This window comes from Schistocerca serialis, chromosome 3 (assembly GCF_023864345.2).
Source record: "Schistocerca serialis cubense isolate TAMUIC-IGC-003099 chromosome 3, iqSchSeri2.2, whole genome shotgun sequence".
Lineage (NCBI taxonomy): Eukaryota > Metazoa > Arthropoda > Insecta > Orthoptera > Acrididae > Schistocerca > Schistocerca serialis.
The window spans coordinates 64,917,488-64,942,054 of record NC_064640.1 but is presented as its reverse complement, the minus strand read 5'-3'; the positions used below and the strand labels follow the sequence as shown (position 1 = coordinate 64,942,054).

The following is a 24,567-nucleotide window of genomic DNA, read 5'->3' as shown; positions in this document are numbered from 1 at the left end:
AAATTACTTTTCAGTCAATTTAACATCCAGGCTAACACTTGGCATAATTGTATATGAATGTGTTATGGCACTGCTGATCTTGGTACAACTCTCTTGGTACCTCTAATTTCCAGGTTTCCATTCGTATGCATTTCCTCTTCAAAGGCTGATACCTCAGAGTTGAAGACAACTTCCTTAATGAATGATGGGATAAGTTTGTTTATCTCATCTACAAATTTTTGGGCTGATTCCGCAGTTTGCTGTGCATCATAAAGATGATGCTTTGTTTGAAATTTCATTATCTTACATCTTCCAATTCTATAGCACTGTTTGAAGTTACATAACCATCCACTCCTTTCCTTGAAATCTCTATAATCTATGTCATCTGAAGTCTGACATGCATAATGTAGCAGGTCACCTCCTGTAAACTGCATCAAACATCCATGAAATGCGCCAAAACCCGTTTTTGTAACAAGTGTGCCTTGTCCTTTCTTGAATATTCATAGTTTTTCTTATACACTACATAGTTGTATTGCTGCAAATTTATTCAAAATATGTTCTTAATTGTTCTTATATGATGCTATGGATGATCTTCCATGTACAAAACTGTGTGTAGAACCCGTACCTTAGACAATGATTGTCCTTCACTATGTTTCACTGGAGACATGAATTGCGGCACCCTGCCCAATAAGGATGCTGAACTACATGGCTTAACACCTGTTTCATTATCACTTCTACTTGTTAAGCACGTATAATGATCACTGTACTTCTCATGTACATTGTCTGCACAGTAAAGTGTATATAACACTACAAATTCCACTGACTTACCTTGCAGAAATGCTAATATTTAAGCTGCCATTTCTTTTTCACTCTGAGAAATTCCTGGAATTCCTTTCCGATGAAATGCCAACTTTGGCAACTGTTGTTGTAGATATAAGGCAATGACTGCTTTGTGTAATGTTACCATTTGTCTGCTTTGTATCAACACCACTAACACTGTAGCTAGTTACTCATCAACCAAGCGGTTCAACTATGCTCCAAAGGCTCATGCTGTGCTGACTACTGGATGCCTCCTGTCCTGTCCCATGTTGCCATTAGCAGCCAATATTGTGATTGCATGGTAGACAATATGTGGGGCATCAAATGTTATAAACATCACTGGCCTTTTGTGACCATGCACTCAGTGGGTTCCTTGTGAGAAAAGTGCAGTCAAAAATTAACATTAGAATGAGCTACAAGTAGAAAGTTATGGAAATAAGCTATTATCAAAATAAACAATCTGATAAACCAAGTTTAATATCTGTGACAGAATATAATAAGGTGGCAAAATTTAATTATGCTATTTTTTAAGGAATGTATTGAAAGAGCAAAAGGAAAACTACTGCTTCAATAATACTTTATTATTGATACTGGTAATCTTATCTGTTTAACAGTTAACAGCACTTAGTATCTGGTATTCACTAATTAATGCAGCTGTATACTTTGCATGTTTTTTTATAAAAAGCTGTTTCTTTTTGACAGAATATATGGTATTAAAGTAATTCTGAGTCATAATAACATTGCATATGATACTAGGCATTTATAATTGGAAAAAACAACTAATGAACATATATTAGCACACTCTTTTGTTAAATACTTTTCATAAATGCTTATTTCATTGATTTAATTGATTCTCAGAACCCTTATGGCATTTCTAGTTCTGTGTAATGATTAATACATACTTGTACCCCAAAGAATCCAAAAATACTATAACGTAATTTTTTATAGGTATCTACCTGAGTCTCCACGTTGGTGTGTTGCCAAGGGGCATCCAGAAAGGGCTCTTAAAGTGCTTCGGGGTGTTGCTACGACAAATGGTAGGGTATTGCCAGATGATACTCTCATCAAACTGAAGAATCTGTCTAAACAAACAACAGGAAAACTTAGTTTGAAGACTATATTTTTGAATAAAATTCTATTAAAGAATACACTGCTTCTCATTTGGAGCCGGTATGTTGAACTTTGGTACTTTGAGTTATAATTTCCTAACTTATGAATATATAAATGGGAATATACAAATGGAACTCTAAAAATTATAACAGGATATGTGTCTTAAATTGCTGCAAAAATAGTAAAGCATAAAAGAAATGCTTAAAGTTTGTGCATTGTACACAGATAAATTTATTGTTAGAACCTGAGTATAATAACTTTGTGATTGACAGATTTCCATGGGATGGATTGGAGTGGGTGGGTTATAACTACAGTTCACAAGGCTGTACATGTACCTATAAAACCAGTGGTGCTTGAAAAAGAACTAAAATTAATTACTAACTGACCCCTGTCATTGGGCCCATTAAGAAATCAATCAAAGTGTTACATTAATGGATGTACTGGTACAGTTCTTTTCTTCTACTGTAGGTAGTTGCAGTAATATGTATTGATCCTGAAATTATGAATTTGCCATCAGAATTTATTTTTCCATGTGTTAGGTGCAAGATCTGAAAGCCATGACCAAAGAAGGTACAAGTGTAACACTATCAGTTAAAAAATGAGAAAATATTTAGCAAAGAATTCCTTGACATTAAATCATCAAACCATTCATTTTTATTTCTTAACTAATGATCAACCAGTTCTTTTACGCATATACGTAAAGATAGAATTGTTTGCTGATTATACAAGTTTTTCCAAATACACAACATACTGCATAAGAAAAACATCAATGGACAATAACAACCAGTTGCATACAAGAAATTTAATTTCTTTACTGGTGTAGGGCACTATCTGCCTGAAACTGGTGAAGAAATTAAATTTCTTTTGTGCAACTGGTTGATTATTATTTCATCATATACAATTACAGTTGCTGAGGATGGATAAAATACTAAAATCAATTAACTGTTTCTATGAAAGCTTCATAGCAAATTCTTGAACCATATATCTTCCAAAATCTTATCTAATTTGCTTTATAGAAAATAATTTAACCATACATCTTCAAAAAAAGTGATCTTACACACTTTCATACAGTGAATAATAGTGCAAGACACTGACAAAATGAAGCAAAACCAACGAAACAGTGCATGTAATATCTTTATTCTTGTTAAATGATATGGTGTTAAAAATGGAATAAGAAAAATGGCAACTAATCTAGGATCTAAGAATAATATGTTCACTTTGAGTCAAACCATGTAGTGAAATGTCCATTTTTGACAGATTTTATGTATTACAGCAGGCTCTGCCAGCCCTCTGAAATACAGATGGACCTTGCCAAGGTGGGGAGGCCTGCATGGCTAAACACTAAAAAGAACTGTATTGTAGATGAAACTACAGTGGAGAGGTATCAGTGGTGAAGCCAGACTAACATGTGGTTCCTGAAGAGGGCAAGCAGCTTACTCATTAGCTTCAGTGGCAACAACACAGATGATTGACTGATCTGGCCTTGCACCATAAGCCAAAATGGCCTTGCTGTGTTGGTACTGTGAATAGCTGAAATTGAGGGAAACTACAGCTGCTCTTTCTTTTTCATGATGACATGCATCTCTGCTGTATTGTAATGATGATGGTATCCTCTTGGATGAAATATTCCATAAGTAAATTCACTTCCCATTCAGAACTCCCGGTGGTGCTACTCACAAGGATGTCATCATCAGGAAAAACAAAACTGGCATTCAACAGGTTGGAGTGGGGAATGTTAAATCCAGTAACAGGATAGGTAAGTTAGAGAATCTGAAAAGTGAAATGGATAGGTTGAAGTCAGATGTAGTGGGAATTAGTAAAAAGCAGTGGCAGAAAGTACAGGACTTTTAGTAAGGTTAGTAAAGGGTTATATAACAATAAAAAGAATTGCAGGAGTATACCTGTTAATGAACAAGAAAATAGAAGTGCATGTAAGCAACTGTGAACAGTGTAATGAACACATTACAATAGCTAAGACAGACAAGACTCCAAGACCCATCATAGTAGTACAGATTTATATGCCAACTAGCTCTGTCGATGACTAAGAGACTGAAAGAATGTATTATGACACAAAGAAAATTATACATATAGTTAAGGGAGACAAAAATTTAATTGTGATGGATGACTTTAATTCAGTAGTAGTAAAAGGAACAGAAGGACAAGTAGCAGGAGAACACTGACTGGGGAAAAGGAATGGCAGAGGAAGCCACTTGATAAAATTTAGCACATAGCATAATTTAATCATTTCTAATGCGTGGTTTAAGAATCAGGAAAGAATAGTATGTATGTTGAAGAGACTTGCAGACACTGGAAGGTTTCAGATTAATTAAAGTATGGTAAGACAGAGATTTCAGAATCAGATTTTAAACTGTAAAGTATTTCCATTGGCAGATGTGGATCCTGGCTTCAATTTATTGCTTGTAAACTGCAGACTGAATGTGAAAACATTGCATATATCTAAGTAATTTAGGATAAACTGAAGGAATCAGAGGTTTTTGAGAGTATCAGAGGGAGCATCAGACAAACTGGACCAAAACGGGGGAAAGGAATGCAATAGAAAATAAATGGGTAGCTTTGAGACATGAAATAGGGAAAGTTGTTGAAGATAATGTAGGTAAAAAGGAAAAGCCTACTAGAAATCTCTGCATACCACAGAAGGTATTTAATTTAATTGACAACAGAAGAAAATATAGAACTACACCAAATGAAGGAGGCAAAAGGGAATACAGACACGTAAAACATGAGAGTGACAGAAAGTGCAAAATGTTCAAGTGGGAATATTAGAGAACAGATGCAAGGCTGTAGATGCACATAACAATGGGAAAGATATACACCACCTATAGGAAAATTAAAGAGACCTCTGGAGAAAAGAAAAGCAGCTATATGAATATCAAGAGCTCATATGGCAAACCAGCACTAAAGAAAGAAGGAAAATCTGAAAAGTAGAAGGAATATATTTTAAGTCTAGATGAGAGAAACAAGGCTGAGTGAAATGTTATTGGCAGAGAAGAGGAATTAGATGAAGACGAGATGAGAGAAATGATGCTGTGAAATGAATTTGACAGAGACCTTAGCCAAAACAAGACTTCTGGGATAGACATAATTTATTCATAACTGATATCACCCTTGGAAGGGCCAGCCATGACAAAATTAACCATCTTGTGTGAAATATGTATAAGACAGGCAAAAATACCATGATACAACACATTAATTGTATTATTAGTGAAAACTCATAATCAAAGGCCTTAAAAATAAGTGTAATTCAGCCAGTCCATAAGAAGGGAAGTAAGGGAGACTAATATCAACCCACCTTCAGTAAAATATTTGAAACAATTATCCTGTCCTAACTCACAGCCTTCTTGTCCAGACACTAAATGCCTACTGAATCACTGCATGGGTTCAGGAAAGACTTAAGCATGACTACTGCTATTACCAGTTTCTTCCATGAAGTGTACAGTAACATAGAAATGTGTATGCACACTGCTGGAATATTTCTAGACTTGAAGAAAGCTATTGGCTCTGTAAACTATGGACTTATCTTAAAAAGTCTGTGGCTGTAGAATATAAATGATGTGCCAATTAAACGTCTAGGCCCTCCTAACAACGTATCAGGAACAGTGTACTGAACTTACATATTAAAATGATAAGATTTTAGCTTTCAAATCTAGAAGTGAAGCAGTGATACAAGGAACCTCATAAGGCTCAATTCTTGGCCCATTCCTTTTTCTAGCTTACATCAATGGCATTGTTTCTCCCTTTAACTAACACAGTGTAAATTATACTGATGATATCTGGGCTTTGTTCTATGGTAAAGACTGTGAGGATGTGGAATTTTCAGAAACTAATGGTGTATTACAGTCAAGATGTATTTCCATTCTCAAGGACTAAAGATCACTGTAAGCAAATCCCAGCTGCTAATATTTGTGACTGGCAGCTCACAGCACTCATGTACAAACAATGTATGTGGGATAACAGTGATGAAAGCAAACAGCTGTAAATTCCTGTGTGTGCATCTGGACTCAAATGTTCATCACTCATACACAAATCAACTAATAGATGTAATGAACTTCCTTTGGGCCTGAAGGTTTAATCTGTTCCATTCCCACATCACCTAAAATGGTCATTCAACATTTTTTTGAATTCCTAAGTACTTTGTCAAGTTCTTCCATGGCAATACCAACAGTGGGGTTGTTAGCCTAGATAGCCATTTGTCATTCCTTTATGTTTTATTTATATGGCCCATAGTTTTTCATGTAAGCAAGAGCTGATGAGCAGCAGTATGAGTAGACAGGTTGATGTTATTAGGACCTATCTCAAATGCGACATTCTACCTTTACAATAGCCTACCAGAGTTCAAAACATGTCAAACAACTTCATTTAACTGCCATTAAGCATTTCAGCTATATCTCTCTGTCAGATGATTTAGCCTAAATAGTAAATGATATTGTGGCCGTGCGGTTAAAGGCGCTGCAGTCTGGAACCGCAAGACCGCTACGGTCGCAGGTTCGAATCCTGCCTCGGGCATGGATGTTTGTGATGTCCTTAGGTTAGTTAGGTTTAACTAGTTCTAAGTTCTAGGGGACTAATGACCTCAGCAGTTGAGTCCCATAGTGCTCAGAGCCATTTGAACCATTTTGAGTAAATGATATTTACATAACACAAAATTAGATTATGTCCAGGAACATAATTTACATTCAATTCACATGCTGGAAGTCCAAGGTAGGGTGTTTGTCTGGAAGCACTATTTATCACTTGCATGGCAAAGTCTCAGTCTCCTACAGACGAAAGTAAGTTGTCTACTCCTTAACAGGTTGTTCAGCATCATGCAGTATTTAATTAAATTATTTATTAACAAAACAATTTAAATTTTGCTGGTCAAGGCAGGAAAAATGTGCACTTCAGGAATTTCATAAGGTTTTTGCCTTCAAATCTATAAAATACTGAATCAAGGTTATGGGAAGACTTACAGTGCAGAAGTTTCCTTGAGATATCATTGACCATTTTTAGCCTAGCAGTTTAAAGAAATCATATTATCACTGTGCTAGCAAGCCATTGCTGTGCTCCCTGGTCTGTCATTGACATACTGATGGCTAATATAAATAATTTGCAACATAAAAACAAGAGTAGTTGTATTTTCTCTGTGGAACAACATTTTAGACACAAAACTACAAATTTGATAACCTGATGTTGCACCTTATGTGAAAAATCACTCAGCTTATGTAATGAAGATGACAAGGAAACAGCAAAAGAATTTAGCACAATAATTCCATGCCAATCCAGGAGGTAGCTTGACAAAGAGTTGCCAAACATGTAATGTGATGTTGTCAGTTATACTATTCACAACTGATGTGTTTGCACAGCTGATGTTGCCATGAGCAGGTTTGGAAGTGAGGAGCATAGCTCGTGTCTCAAAGATGCATCACAACACCAAAATATGAAAAGTATTGGCCAATGACTTTTTTTACTCTCATTTCTATAACCAGGCATAGGGGCTAGAGCTTGAACTCTAATAACTCTCAGATTCACCAACTGCAAGCTGAAAAATCATATATCATACACCAGTGGTTGTAACAATTATTATTGGTTTTCTTTCTTAAGCACACTATAAACTGAAATTCTCATTCACCAGACATGATTCATTTTTTTGAGCATATACAGTGATTGTAATCTAAGCATTACACCTTACCTCATCTTTTGATCTTTAGAGGCTTAAAAAATGCATTTCTTGTGAACACTGTCATTGATCTACCCCAAAAGCAGGGAAACACAATTGAGAAGACAGCAGCACAGCATTGATTGTAAAATGTGGATATCCACAGAGAAATTCTGTTACATACAAGTAATGTAAATCTTCAAATAATTTAAGTGAACTGAGCAGGTAAAGAATGTGCCATTACAGAAAACGCATTGTGAAGGCATAAAAAAATTAAAACAGAGTGTGTAAAAAAGTGCACTGCATGTCCAGACACACTTGTACTCCGCCCAGCATTAAAGTGTGATGTTAGTTCTCCCACAATTCACTGCCTGTCTTGTTTTACCAGTCTTCCCAACCTATACGTCCAACATCTGTGATGAAGGGTGGCCGCCCAACCCCCACGGTGACTGGACATGGTTTAATCCCAGTTTCACCATGTGTTGGAGACACTCACCACAGCACTCCTCAAACACCTGACATATTGTGTAGTTTCCAGAATGCTAGTGCCAACCCTCTGGAACATCACAATTTGTCCTTGGTCAAACTCAGACAGATCATGTGCCTTACCCATTCTCCAAAAATATGCACCTCTGACTTGTTGTAATTGCAGCAGGAACAAACGATGTCACTTGCAACAACAGCCAGAATCTACTAAAAACAATAAGAAACAAACTACTGTGCTTTTCCTCAAAGAAAGTGTTCCTAGTTGACGTACTTTTTAGACACAACCTTCCAAACAGGTCACGTGTAAACACAGACGTAACAAACACAAACTCACAAATCTATAGATTCTGTTCAAAATTTGCAAATGCCAACGTAATTGAAGCTAGAAAATTTTGCAGAGAACACTACACACGACATGGGTTCCACTTGAATGACCTTGGCAGAAGAGAAATTACAAATCACATATCACAATCTGTAGAGCAAAAGAAAGGACAAAGTGATCCTATAATACCTCTTAGATTTAAGGAACAAAACATAACTGTAAAAAAACCTTACACCCAAAGAAAAAACCAGTGTAAACTATACAGGTTACATGAACAATGGTAGGATGTTAAATCTAGAAATTTTTTTATGGCCAAGCCCCCTACCTCTGCAGAGGTGATAAAAAAGAGCCGCCAGTGTCTACATACATACAACTTCTCCATATACCACCAAAATGTGCAGTCAATAACAAACAGGCTTGCAGAAATTGAATTCCTATTCATAGCAGACCTACAATATGTAAATGTCATTTGCATTACAGAACATTGGCTGAAACCAGACCAAATTAGTTCAGCTAGCATACCTGGTTACACATTAGCTTTCCACTATTGCAGGAAAAGCCAGAAAGGTGGAGGTGCTGCCATATTTATAAAAAATTCCATATACTATAGAAGTTTTGACCAGTTTGACCACTTAAATAAAGAAAACGATTTTGAGGCAGCTGTAATTGAAACTCTAGAAGCAAATATAATGATAACATGTATCTATCGTTCTCCAACAGGCAATGTATCTGTCTTCCTAAAAAACCTTGAAATACTCCTAAACAAAATTCACCAAAACAAAAAGGTACTAATTTTATGTGGTGATTTCAATGTTGATTTCCAGTCTACAGGATGTGTGAAAGGATCCCTACTGAATCTCACTAACTCATTCAGTCTGAATCCCACAGTAACATTCCCCACAAGGTGCAAAAACAACTCCAAAATCACACTCGACCAAATACACTCCTGGAAATTGAAATAAGAACACCGTGAATTCATTGTCCCAGGAAGGGGAAACTTTATTGACACATTCCTGGGGTCAGATACATCACATGATCACACTGACAGAACCACAGGCACATAGACACAGGCAACAGAGCATGCACAATGTCGGCACTAGTACAGTGTATATCCAGCTTTCGCAGCAATGCAGGCTGCTATTCTCCCATGGAGACGATCGTAGAGATGCTGGATGTAGTCCTGTGGAACGGCTTGCCATGCCATTTCCACCTGGCGCCTCAGTTGGACCAGCGTTCGTGCTGGACGTGCAGACCACGTGAGACGACGCTTCATCCAGTCCCAAACATGCTCAATGGGGGACAGATCCGGAGATCTTGCTGGCCAGGGTAGTTGACTTACACCTTCTAGAGCACGTTGGGTGGCACGGGATACATGCGGACGTGCATTGTCCTGTTGGAACAGCAAGTTCCCTTGCCGGTCTAGGAATGGTAGAACGATGGGTTCGATGACGGTTTGGATGTACCGTGCACTATTCAGTGTCCCCTCGACGATCACCAGTGGTGTACGGCCAGTGTAGGAGATCGCTCCCCACACCATGATGCCGGGTGTTGGCCCTGTGTGCCTCGGTCGTATGCAGTCCTGATTGTGGCGCTCACCTGCACGGCGCCAAACACGCATACGACCATCATTGGCACCAAGGCAGAAGCGACTCACATCGCTGAGGACGACACGTCTCCATTCGTCCCTCCATTCACGCCTGTCGCGACACCACTGGAGGCGGGCTGCACAATGTTGGGGCGTGAGCGGAAGACGGCCTAACGGTGTGCGGGACCATAGCCCAGCTTCATGGAGACGGTTGCGAATGGTCCTCGCCGATACCCCAGGAGCAACAGTGTCCCTAATTTGCTGGGAAGTGGCGGTGCGGTCCCCTACGGCACTGCGTAGGATCCTACGGTCTTGACGTGCATCCGTGCGTCGCTGCGGTCCGGTCCCAGGTCGACGGGCACGTGCACCTTCCGCCGACCACTGGCGACAATATCGATGTACTGTGGAGACCTCACGCCCCACGTGTTGAGCAATTTGGCGGTACGTCCACCCGGCCTCCCGCATGCCCACTATATGCCCTCGCTCAAAGTCCGTCAACTGCACATACGGTTCACGTCCACGCTGTCGCGGCATGCTACCAGTGTTAAAGACTGCGATGGAGCTCCGTATGCCACAGCAAACTGGCTGACACTGACGGCGGCGGTGCACAAATGCTACGCAGCTAGCGCCATTCGACGGCCAACACCGCGGTTCCTGGTGTGTCCGCTGTGCCGTGCGTGTGATCATTGCTTGTACAGCCCTCTCGCAGTGTCCGGAGCAAGTATGGTGGGTCTGACACACCGGTGTCAATGTGTTCTTTTTTCCATTTCCAGGAGTGTATTTGTAAACTGTCCCTACCACAGAGTCGAACCTCTGGACACGGGCTATAGTGATCACTGTGGCCAAGTCCTATACCTTACAACTGTTCTCCCTTTAGACTGCAACAACAAATACACAACTACAGTAAGAAACTACAGCAATGAAAACATGAAAATCTTCAATGATTCCTTAGCTGCAGAAACATGGAACAAAGTATATGAAGCAGACGATACAGACAACAAAATGGAATCATTTCTATACACATATCTATATCACTTCAATATTACCTTTCCTCTTACACTCAAATGCACCACATCAAAAGAACCCAATAAGAAGCCATGAATAGCAACTGGTATAAAGATTTCCTGCAGAAGGAAGAGAGATCTGTTGAAGTATCTAAAAAATAACACCACCATTGCCACCCCATCTCAAGAAAGATATATCAAGAAATATGTCAAAATTCTTAAAAAAAGTCATAGTACTAGCAAATCAAACAGCAAATGGCAACTATGTGGGCACATCCTCAAAAAAAACCACGGCAGTGTGGAACATCATAAGGAACGAAACGAATCAACAGCCACGTAAACATGAAAACACTATCCTGATCCACAACAACACCACAGTTACTAATCCACAAGAAATTGAAAATATTTTCAACAATTACTATGAAAATATTGTTAAAAATCTGTTACAAAGCATCAACGAACTCACACACAACAGACAAAACAAAATAACAACTCCTGTAGAATCTACATTCTTCTGGGAAACTACTCCTGAAGAAATTTTACTAAGTGCAAAGTACCTAAAGAACAAATTCTCATCTGAAATCGATGACATCCCAGATTTTATCATCAAAAAGTGCATAAACAAAATAGCTCTCCCACTCTCAAATGTGTACAACTCATCGTTGATGGCAGGTACATTTCCAAAATGCATGAAAGTGGCTAAAGTCACCCCAATCTTTAAGAAAGGCGAAAAATTCAACACAAAAAATTACACACCCATATCACTGTTACCCGTGTTTGGTAAACTTTTGGAGAGATTAAGTCACCAAAGACTAATAAATTTTCTTGATAAGAACCAGATACTATCTGATGCCCAGCACAGTTTCAGAAAAAACAAATCCACGACAAAAGACAAAAAGCAGTTGGGATCTTCCTAGATTTGTCCAAGGCATTTGATGTCATAGACTAAAAGATTCTTCTCAACAAACTGGAGTCATATGGCATCAGAGGCACCCCACTAAACTGGTTCAGCTCATACCTGACAAATGGGAAACAAAAAATGGTCAATAAATCAAAACAACCAAGGACATATCGAAACATACTACTCTGACTATTGCAATATTACACAAGGTGTGCCCCAAGGCTCAATACTTGGGCCAGTGCTCTTCCTTGTGTACATAAATGACCTACTGTCAAGCATCAATGCCAGCACCAGTACATACTTTGCATATGATACCAGTATCCTCATAACAAAGAAAATGAACATAACTCCAAGAGGCCATAAATAGAAATACAGATGAACTTGGTGATAAGTTTGAGAAAAACAAGCTCATAGTTAACACAAAGAAAACCACTTACCTAAACTTCCACCTAAGATCAAATAAAATTATGCCTGATATGAAATTACATGGTTCCCAAATATCCCAAAATACAGAAACAAGATTTCTAGGCCTATGGATTCAGGATAATCTAAAATGGCAAACACACATTAATGAAACTAATAGTAAGCTGAACCAAGTGTGCTATGCCCTATGAATCCTCGCATACAGCACAAGCCCAGAAACTGTTCACACAGCCTACTATGCACAATTCCACAGTGTAATGCAGTATGGTATTATATTCTGGGGAGACTCTACACATAGCCCAAACGTTCTCCTCACCCAAAAGAGAGCTATAAGAATAATGAACAAGGCAAAGCCGACTGATAGCTGCACACCTCTCTTCTAAAAGTTGCTCATCCTACCCTTGGCAGCCTGTATATACTATAACTATGCAAATTTGTAAAAAGTAATATTACAAAATTTAATAAAAATGTAAGTGTCCATGACTATGGTACTAGACGGAAAATGAAACTCCGTGTTAAAGAAATATGCACCTCTGACTTTAAAAACTCTCCCTTCAAAAAAGGCATTAAAATATTCAGTAGCCTGCCATCAGAAATATATCTATATAATTAAAAAAAACAGTAAGTCCCTGACTGTATTTAACAAAAAATTAAAATCATTCCTACTTGATCATTGCTTCTGCAGTGCATGTGAATTTCTGCTCCACATGGGTGGAAAGAAACGTGAAACAAATTGTAGCACAGAATTTTGTAAAGAGTAAAACATTAATGCAAGTATGTGCAAAAATCTTGCATCTATATCATCTGCTACTAAGCAAATTAAGTGCAGAAAGAATATGCAACCAAGTACTGTTGTGTATATGTGTTAGAGGAATACAGTACTAAAATACAAATGTGTAACTGAGTATGTAATTTGTGTGTTCATAAATTAGTGTGTTCATAACTTCTCAGAAAATATGTATGTAAGCTCATGTTTGTGTAAACTTTGGCACATTACTTCATGCCAGCAAATTATCATAATGTCCAAAATCAAATGTATGTTTGTGCATCACCATGTGCATGTCATGTACAGTATTGATTCAGAGGACAATAAACAAATAAATAAATAAACACATGGACAGCACACTCACTGATACTACACCCACTGTGTGTGTGTCTTACTAGCAGTCATTCCTCATCAGGTGATTCTGCTATCACCTGGGTGGGTTTATATCAATAGTAGGTTAGTGGTCATAGTATTCTGGCTGATCACAGTATGTTTAATCTATAACTGTAAGAAATCTCCATTTATCAAGTACCACCTTGAAGAGGATTATTGAAGCCTAGCATAACATTATCTCATGTTTCATATATTTTTAAAGTCATCTATAGTAATAATAATAATAAATAAAAATACAAATGTTTTATTCCACCGTTGAACATATATACATGCAATTGGCATCATCAGTGTTAACGAAGTAATAATAACAATAATAATGATATAAACTTCAACATGACAAATGTTATTAACTTCAATATAATAATTAAAGGTGGATACAATACACATTTGTGCAAATGTCAATAACAACAAGAAGTTTCTCAACAGATCAATTACAAGGTAAATGAACTACATTGTTCAGTGAATGACAATTAAGTAATTGAACAGATAACTAACAATAAGTACATTAAACAGTGTGGCATATGTATAGTTTGCAGTTAATTTACAGTTCATTCTCATAAGGAAAGTGAGTCATTTGTTTTTGAGCAAAGTAAATTGCTTTACATTTCATCCACCTCAAAAGACTAGTTTTAAATCTATTTACCAGCACTGTGTAGGCATTTCCAGGTAATTTGTTGAAGTAAACAGGACCAGATATTTGTAACTGTTATGTGTTTTTGTAAGCCTAGCATATGGAATATCAATTGTATGTCCCCTTCTTGTGTAATCATCAAGAACTGTTCTCCTTAAGTCAAATTTACTCAGATTCTCTTTAACAAAGACAAGGCAGTTGTAAATATACAGATCATGCACTGTCATTATATTTAGTTTCTTACAATAATCTCAACATGAGTCATATGGGCTAAGTCTTGCTATGCACCTTATGGATTTCTTTTGCCATTTAAACACTAATTTTGAGCCTATTGAATTCCACAATTCAGGCGTGAGTGGAAGAATGCAACATATGCATATAACAGAAGTTCTTTGCTGACACTGCTCCTCAGCTTGTACAGCATATGCCATTTTGCCACATATCTTCCCTGAGTGGGTATCCCAGATGAGCTTTTTATCTATATGAAATCCTAATAATTTTAATTTTTTGTTATCACGACTGGGAGGATTCAGCTTGAATTCAATAGCTTCAGTTTTACAGTCATTCTTCTGCAGAACATTTACCTCAAACCAAGTAGTGCACCTCTCCATTGCCACTGCCATGCTGTGTTGCACATTTTCAATATTGGTATCACCTGTGATGAGTGTTGTGTCATCAGCATATAGCACTGCATCACATGGTACAACTGCAGGCAAATCATTTATATAAATAATGAAAAGGAAAGATCCAAGAACAGATCCATGAGGTATGTCCTTTACAATTGGGAGACATTCTGACATTTGATTAGTTACCTTAACTAACTGTTTTCTACTGTCCAAGTATAACTGCATTAGGCATAGAGCATTCTCTCTCACTCTGTAGTAGTAGAGCTTTTTTATGAGAATATTATGGGAGACCATATCAAAAGCTTTCCTGAGGTCCAACAGTGTTGCACAGATAATATCTTTATTTTCAAAACAATTGTATATTTTTACTACCATGCTTTCAACTGCTTTGACTGTAGAACGGCTGCCTCTGAAACCATACTGTGAGGAGGTGAGTATATCATGTTCAAAATATTGACTGATCTGTTTATGCATGCAGTATTCTATTATTTTTGATATTATGGGTATAAGTGGTATTGGTTGATAGTTATCTGAAGATGCTATATCTCCTTTCTTTTTAAACATTCTAGATAGTTACCTTCTCTTAAAATTTTGTTGATTATTTTAGTCAGTGGTGTTACAGTTTGATTTCTGATATATTTAATAACATAATTTGAGAGACCATAGTAATCCTCTGCTCTAGAATTACAGAGCTTAGCTATTGATTCATTGACCATCTTTTCAGTTACACAAATCCAGTGAAATCTGTCTGTCTGCTTACTGTTCATTTCTGGCAGCAGTGCCTCTGCCTTACTCACATTCCCCATTATGCTTTTATCTGATTGAGAACTGACAAAATGTGCATTTAGAATATCAGGTGGAATTAGTTTCTGGTATACTTTATCATCACAGCTAGTTTCTGTTTTAATCATTTCCCATGCAGCTTTGCATTTATTCACTGAGTTCAGTAGATACATGTCATTTGCTTCGCACTTAGCTGCCTTGATTTCAGACCTGTAAATCATTTTCACATTCATATACATTTTCTTGTCAGCATTATTGTGCTTGGACATATTATGATAGAGTAACATCATGATTTTTATTCTACTTAGATGTGGAGTGTACCAGCTTTTTAAATTTTGTGGTTTGGTGTAACGATTTTGCTTTGATATTTTCTTGCAGTGTTTAGCACAACATGCTTCAAAATTTTCAGATAACAGTTCTATAAATTTGTTGGTAGATTCATTTGCACCTGAAGTGGTTATTATTTTATCCCATTTTATTAAATTCAATTTACTTATCAACTTGTTTAGCTTTGATTTGTTAATTGGTCTTATAATTTTTCTACAGTCCATGAAAGTTTCAGTTGCTTTACTGTTAACAGTTTGTCTGAGCCATAGTCCCTCATGATCTGAAATGCCTAGCTTGACTGTGTTGAATTCTGTTTTGTTTAGATGAAAATTACAAATTATATTATCTAGACGTGCTTCCTGCCTCGTGGATTTGTCATTTACACAACTGAAGTTAAGGGATCTTACTGTATTTAGCAAGTGATCAACCTTTTTATTCTTGAACCTAATGTCTGTATTGATGTCACCAAATATTAGTTTTCTGTGATCTTTTTATTTGAGTAACAAGAGTATCAGTTTCTCCAGAAGCTCCACACACAGGTCTTCATTATGTTTTGGGTGGCAGTATACTGAAGCTATTATAATTTCCTGTTTTGGCAACATTATGGCTGCAGCTTCAAATTTTGCTTCTATGCACAGTCCACTTACATCTATAACTTCATAGATTATGATCATACTATTTTTAACATTACCGATACACCATCATGTTTAATACTTGTTCCACAGTAGCTGGTTGCCAATTCATGGTACACTTAATTTTATTTCATCATTGCTAAGCCAGTGTTCATTTATTCTAATCACAGTGCAGTTTGAGTTTTCCAGCCAATATTGAAGTTCATGAAGTTTGTTCTTAAGAGACTGCACATTAATATGTAAGAACATTATACTTTTACTTATTTTACTGTGGTTTTCCTATAGACCTCAGCACAAAGCATTGAGATGAGATGGAACTACTGCTTTCCTCTTCCTCAGTATATGACAGTTTGATGAGTTTTCCAAAGCTGACTGGTCCTTCAGATGGCATGGTGGTAAAGTTCTTGTCTTGTTAAGGGGATGAGTGGCTCCTATTACTTCTGCCAGTGTTTATGTTGTATTTACCATTATTGGTTTTGATTCTTTTCTTGTTGCCTGTGTTTCTGATGATAATGATTCTGGGTATGCTGCTGCCACTGGTGACTGTGGCTCTGCTACTGTTTCCAGTGGTGGTTATGGTTCTGCTGTTTGGGAGGATAATGACAATGCTTGTTCCAATACTGCTCTTAATGCTGCATCTGATTCTATTTTTGTTGATTCAGTGTGGTCTACCGCATTGTTGGAATGTGATGGCCCAGTTTTTCCATCTTCCTGGTTTTTTGATTCTATAGAAGGTTTCTCTAGTTCTGGCATGATAGTTACTGCTAATAAGTTTAAAAATTACAATGATTTATTGAACATCAAACTGAATTGCATACGTTCAAAAGCTGAAATGCTTCTGATTTTTGTCAAATTGCAACTTCATTTTTTAAGTATGTAATGAACTAAAGATTAAATTTCAGTTTGTGTAGATACTGTGTCCTTATTTTATTCTATAGAAGTACATATTACACTAATGAGTCAAAACACTGTGACCACAGCCACAGTGAAGATTAGATTAGATTAGATTTACTTTCATTCCAATTGATCCATAGTGAGGAGGTCCTCCAGGATGTAGAACATGTCAGAAAAACAACAATACATGACAAATATTTACAACTCAATCAAATAAGCTAATGTACCATTCCACACGTCCCAAGTGGAATGATCGTCAGTTTTTTAATGAACACTATATGAAAGAATCATTTTACAAATACTAATGTACTGAGTTTAAAATAAAAAAATTTTTTTACACACACACACACACACACACACACACACACACACACACACACACACACACACACTTATTTACAATTAACATATTGCTGCACTGAAATTGTGCAGAAGTTACAGAGAGTGGAAGTATGCAAAGTATGTTAGCTTACTAATTTATACATCCTCAAAATTGGCAATTATTCTTATTGCAAAAGTTGCTGTCGCTTTAGGGGATCCAAAATATGAATTTTCCAATTAAGATTCTCATCTATATGTACACCCAAAAACTTAGTATGCTCTACCCTGGCTACTGACTTCTTTTGATGTGTTATGTTTATTGAAGAAATTATACTTTTTGCAGCAGAAAATTGGTTGTACTGTGTTTTTTCAAAGTTCAGAGCAAGCCCATTCGCAGAAAGCCAATTAATAACTTTTCCAAAGACCTTATTTGTATCATTTTCTATCAGACTTTCTTTTACTGCATTAGTAATTATGCTTGTACCATCAGCAAACAGTGTCAGTTCAGCATCTTGTTTCACATAAGAAAGGAGGTCATTCACATATATCAAGAACAGGAGGGGACCCATGATCAAACCTTGTGGAACACCTAATGTAATTTCACCCCAGTTAGATGAAGTGGCAAACTCCTTTGAATCACTTGAAGCATATAAAGAGACTTCTTGCTTCCTGTTCTGTAGATATGACTTAAACTACTCATATACTGTTCCATTTATACCATAGAATTGTAATTTCTCCAACATAATGTCATGGTTCACACAATCAAATGCCTTGAATAAGTCATAGAATATTCCTACTGGTGACATTTTACTATTTAAAGACTCTATTATGTGGACAGTGAAATTGTATATTGCTGTCTCAGTGGAACAGCATTTCTGAAATCCGAACTGTGATTTACTAAGTATCCCATTACTGTTGAGATGGCTAACCACTCTCGAGTACATTACTTTCTGAAAGATTTTCGAAAATATTGTAAGCAAGAATACTGACCGGTAATTATTGACATCTGTAGTTTCTCCCTTTTTGAAGAGAGGCCTGACAATGGCATATTTTAACCTGTATGGAAAAATACCCTGAGTCAGTGATGCATTACATATGTGACTCAAATCATCAGCTGTAGTTGCTCCACATTGTTTTAATAACTTGTTAGAGATGTCATCTACTCCAAGAAAACATTTATTTTTTAAAGATTTAATAATTTTCCTTATTTCACAAGAGGTTGTTAGATGAAACTTAATCTGACTAAATTTTTTCAAAACTGACTCTTCCATGTACTGCCTGGCTTTTTCTTTTGAACTATTCTCACCAATTTTTTTCTCCTACATTTAAGAAGTGATTGTTAAATACATTGGCTACCTGTGTACTGTTGGTTAAGATGGTCTCATTCTCTTTAACAGTAATACTACCTACCCCAGTGGTTACTTTTCCTGTCTCCCTTCTAATAACGTTCCATATTGATTTGATTTTATTGCTGGAGTTGTTAATTTCTTCTCTAACATACATATTTCTTGATTTCCTTACAACTTTTCTCAGTATGTTACAATAATTTTTACAGTGTAAAACTACTTCAGGATCTTCACTAGTTCTTGCTGTCTCATACAGTTTTCTTTTTCTTTCTGAAGACACTTTAATACTTGTAGTAATCCAAGGTTTATTTGAAAAGTTTGTGGTGTTACATTTAGTCATTTTCTTTGGAAAACAATGTTGAAAAAGGGATATAAATTTATCAAGAAATATGCTGCATTTATCATTAGCATTTGGCTCATTATATACATCTTCCCAGTTTACATTTCCTAAACTTTCTCTGAAGTGATCTACAGATACCGGGTTGAGCACCCTCACACTTTTACTTAATAGTTTCTGAAGTGTACACCCTGTTACGTTTTGTCAGTTAATCAGTTGTGCATCATGGTCAGATAATCCATTTACCACAGCATGTGTTTGTTCTACATCATCTTGCTGTACAAATACATTATCTATCAGAGTTACACCAGGCCAGTGGTTGTGTCCTGACATGCTGTAATCCAGGAGAACAGCTACTCAGAACATGAACTGTACCACAGATGCAAGCTGGTTTTTCTAGTATTGTGCTATGTGGGGCATTCACCTTCACTCCCATGGTAGTGACTGAAGACACCAATGACAGGTGTGGAACATGTGAACATTTTTGGTTGATGTTTTTCACTGACACAGATGGCATCTTCCAGCAGGATAACTGTCCATGTCACAATCTTGCTACGGTTTTTAGGAGCATGAGAATTAACTGACATTGACGACTTAGCCACCATACATGCCTCATCTGAATGAAATGGAAAATGTCTGGGATGCTATTGGGCACCAGCTCTGCATCTACAAACCACTGGCCAATAATTTATGGGAACTGTGTGGGTTGTGCATATAAATCTGGTACCACATACTTTTTGAAACCTAACAAGGACTTATTGAATTCATGCTACCGGATTGCCCTCCTAACATGGACCAACATGCTGTTAATTGGGTGGTCATAATAATTTTGGCTCATCATTGTATTTTTATTAATATTATAGTATAATCAGAGAAAGGATCATTACTTAATATTTAATAAGGGTTAAAAAAAAAGAATATCTCACTTTGTATGGAGTGGGACATTTTTCATTTGCAAAAGTTTTTGATCTGCATGAAATAATGGTACTATTCAAGTGTTTAAAAAGCACTATTGGTAAGGGTCTTTTTAAGTTAAGCTTTTACCTTCTGTACTGAAAGACTTATACAGCAGAAGTAAGTAGAAACACCTCTTAAATAACTGTTTCAGTAAGAGCATATAAAGATTTCCATGAAGTTGTTTTTCATCATTAGGAACCTGTTAATGGAAAGTCTTCCTGCAGCATATGCACTGCCAATTTGTTTTAGAATTTTTTATTACACAGTTAAATTATGAGCCCAAACCAAAATACGTATTTCAAAAATAGATACTCAACTGAATACTGCTTATTCATTTCCTGTCAAATTTCCCTCTTTGCAATTGATGACAAATTCATTATTTTCATTGAAAACAATACAGGAAATGAAGGCAAAGGAAATTTGCATAGTTATCTTACATAAAAAAATGTTTAATAAAAGTACGTCTAGTGGACATGAATAATGAATAGTGGAATATAAGGTGAACATGCTACCACCATCGCTAGCTTACAGCAGCTGGTGGAGTTTTCACATTAAAGTTTCTAATAACATGGCATCATTTGACACAGGATGAAATATCTCTCAAATTATTATGTACAATGTAGGAAAAAATAGACTGCTACTTACTGTAAAGATGATACATTAAGTTGCAGACAGGCACAATTGCAAAACACTTATGCATAAGCTTTCAGCCACAGCCTTAATCAGAAAAAGAAAGATTAACACACCATTCATTCACACAAGCAAGCAAACCTTACGTGCATATGACCAAAAACTTCGGCAGCTTGAACCGGAATCAGATTGTTATGTTACAGACTGCATACGTATCACATCCCCTTGTAAATATCATGTCCTTTGTCATGATGAAAACACTGAATTTTGTGAACGAATATTAATTTGATTCTGTGACTGAACAAAAATCATAATGTAGGGCTCTAACAGAGCACTGCTCAAGCAGAGTAAAGTTCTTGTGAGTACAGTCATGTCTCAGTGTTAAACAGGAACAACATATCACAAAGAAGCATGTTGCAAACATTATTAGCTCACCTAATTATGCCAAGAGGGCCATTTGCTGTATTATTGTGTCCATTGTACACTAACACCTGTCCATATACTCCAAAAGTATTTTCTCCTTATTAAAGATGGGAAAAACTTAAAAGCTAAATCTGCTGAAAATCATGAAATTCTGTGAGGCAAATGGCAGAACTTCTTCTTATTAGCTATTATTTTTGGTTTTGTTATACACTATCTCACCTCTCCTAGTAACTCATAACCAGGTAAAGTATTTTGCTGTCATAAACTGACAAATTGTTTAATATTGCTTTTTTACCTAGTTAATTACTTTGTTGCACATTCCATTGGTCACTTTTCACAGTATGATGTAATAAATTGAAATAGTTAGTTTACTTACAATTGCCATCTTTGGTATAGAAACATGGCTACATGTTGATCATTTACATAGTTCACATACCAGAAACATCTATGTGACATTCTTTTGCTGCAGGGCAGCTTCAGGACTTATTACACTTACTCTGCTGTTGAGTACCAAGGCATTTGGAGGAAATCCTTTTGTTCCCTTCATTGGGCAGGCAGCTCTTCATATACCAGCCATAAGTATGTCACATTATGTTGGCAACAAATTTGGAAGACGATGTTCACATTCGTTCACAGTGCTAACTGCAGCTATTTTGTTATACCTTATCATCTGCTTAATCACTGGTACAGTATAAATTATATCTTCTTTTTCAAATGTTTGAGCAAGTCATACTAATGACTAAGAAATTTATACCTTTTAGATATTTTGCAGCTATCAGAGTGTTTAACATCATTTTTATCCTATGACAACTATTAAAAATAGTTTTATTGTTTTGTATGAAGAACAGTAGCGAAAGGTACAAACGTTTTTAATACTGTAAATTACAGCATCATCACCACAATGGATGGTAACTGCCAGTACTCTGGTGGTGCAGTTCTGTGCTCAAGCATCAGTCTCATTCACAAACTTGCAGAGCCTGGAGATACATCCTACATGTGTCAGACAAACAAGTGTGGCTATGGAATATATGCTTATGAATGCTGTTATTTGTGTAGCTCCATACATTGCTTTTGTGGTAAGTATCTAAAGGTTTGTACTAACAAGGTTAGTGAAATATTACTCTATTTTATGCTCAACAACTAGCTTGTTATGAGGAAATGCTTGATAGTTCAAGATTGTGATGTAAACATAAACCATGTTAAGTTGCCGGTTGTGGCATAAGATTGTGTTTGAACATATTATAACTGTCCCAACATGTTACAGTGTATTTTCCCCTTCAAAAGCTGTTTATTGTCTCCATTGAATAATGGAAGCGGATGCAAGGGATAAAAAGGATCACTATGTTTACTCAGTGTGTATGTCTAGGATCCACATTGAAGGTATTGAAGAGGTTGTACAGGCAGACACTGAGAGAGCATGGTGCCACCAGCTGTGGACTGTTGCACACACTGGCATCAATGATGCCTCTCATCTGAGCTCTGATGTCATACTTGTTTCATTCCAGTGACTGGCAGCAAAGGTTAAGTTAAGAAGATCAACTTTCCTCACAGAATTTCAGTGAAGCTCACAATCTGCTGAGTTGTCCCCAGAAATGATCATGAAATCCTAGTTACAGAATTGAATGGAAAGCCTGAACTGAAGACTAAAGATTCTGCAACAAGAGCAAGATTTCCTTTACCTGTACTATGGGGTTGAAAAATGTAGGATCCTCTTATATTCATCATTAGGCAAATCCAGTTGAGATAATGACCTGTAAGAGACCCTGAGATATATCAGTATAAGAATCAAAGAAATGCCCCTCAACAGATGGGACTACTAAAATCCTAGTGATCAATCATCTCAGGAACTCTGATTAAAGTGGTAAACTTTGAACTGCTTCTAAAAAGTAGTGATGTTAACATAATAGGTACAGAAAGCTGTCAAAAACTCAAAATTGACAGCAATGTGGTTTGCTACAAATCTAAATGAATATAAAAAAATAAGCTATTAGAAAATGAAAGTAATGTATTCACTGCAGTAGACAAGATAGTAAAATAGAAAACAGAAACTGAAGCTGCAAGCCTGAGTAATTGGGCAATCCTCAGTATCAGTAGTGGGCAGAAACATACATGAGAGAAATTCAAAAAGTAAATTACACATCATTATGGTAGGCCAAGTACGATAACTTTAATTGAATACTGCACTACACTTCAAAGCAACACAAATACATGACAGTTTTTTTCAACATTCACTGTGTGAATGTCATCATTGGAAAATTTCTTTTCCCTCCAGTTGCTGTGGATCAGTTCCTTGGTTGTAAAGATATTGTCATTTGTGGTCAATGTCAACTGCCTTCCTTCCCAATCAGCATTACCCATGTCTGTGTGACCTCAGTCAAATTCTTCGTACCACTTCATTGCAGGTGGATGTGACATTGCATTTGGACTTCATATTATTGACAGGATTTCACAGTGAATTTATGTGCAATTTAGTCTTTTGCCCTCAAGAATCATACTGTCCTGTAAATGTCAACTTTGGAATAAGTTTCCATTTGTCAGACCAGTTCAGCTGCACACTGTGATGCACCTGTTATGCATATTGCAACAAAACTGAGTCTGCAGGAAACCTATGACACATACGCTTGTCTGACAGTGTGCTACTCTTGTTGTGCAATCTTCTTGGTGTTAAAGGCCATGTGATATTTACTGTCTGAAGTTCCTTAATACTTGGGTCTTACTAGCAGACTTGAAACAGTAAAAGTTTTCTCTGGAAACTACATAGAACAGTTAGCTTTGAAGCCAACTCATCATAGAAATATATTTGATTTAATAACACCAAATAGACCTGACCTCTCTGAGCAGGGCCGGCCTTAGCCATCCAGGTACCCCGGGCGAGTCGTCCAGTTGGCGCCCTTTATTGTATAAATAGCGAACCTGGCAGTGCTTTGCAACACGGTATTTGACTGTTTTCTAGAAATCGTCTTAAGTGGTTAATGGCGTCATCTTATGATCATAACATGGTTTTTTCCATCGTAAATTTGAGTATTTTATTTTTTTAAATGGAAATGAAATCCAAATAATCTGAAAGCCCGCTAAGACGCTCCATGTGAGTCTTGTGTAGCCTGTGATGTCAGTCCACCATGCTGCTGTCGCTGCCGTAACAGTCAGTATAGCAGTGATATATTGTTTGGGCATTCACGTTTTGGGAAACTGTCTAAAAATATTGCGTAGTACTGCACT

General features: G+C 36.8%; 1 protein-coding gene across 2 annotated transcripts in view; it reads left to right on the top strand.

The window, feature by feature from the left end:
- The window catches only part of LOC126471527 (solute carrier family 22 member 7-like), a 211,014-nt gene that overhangs the window by 116,366 nt on the left and 70,081 nt on the right, over positions 1-24,567 (top strand). For both annotated transcript variants that reach the window (XM_050099753.1, XM_050099752.1), the window contains exons 6-8: positions 1,747-1,968; positions 21,818-22,032; positions 22,237-22,424. In XM_050099753.1, the coding sequence (XP_049955710.1) occupies positions 1,747-1,968; positions 21,818-22,032; positions 22,237-22,424 (625 nt within the window). The remainder of the gene's footprint in view (positions 1-1,746; positions 1,969-21,817; positions 22,033-22,236; positions 22,425-24,567) is intronic.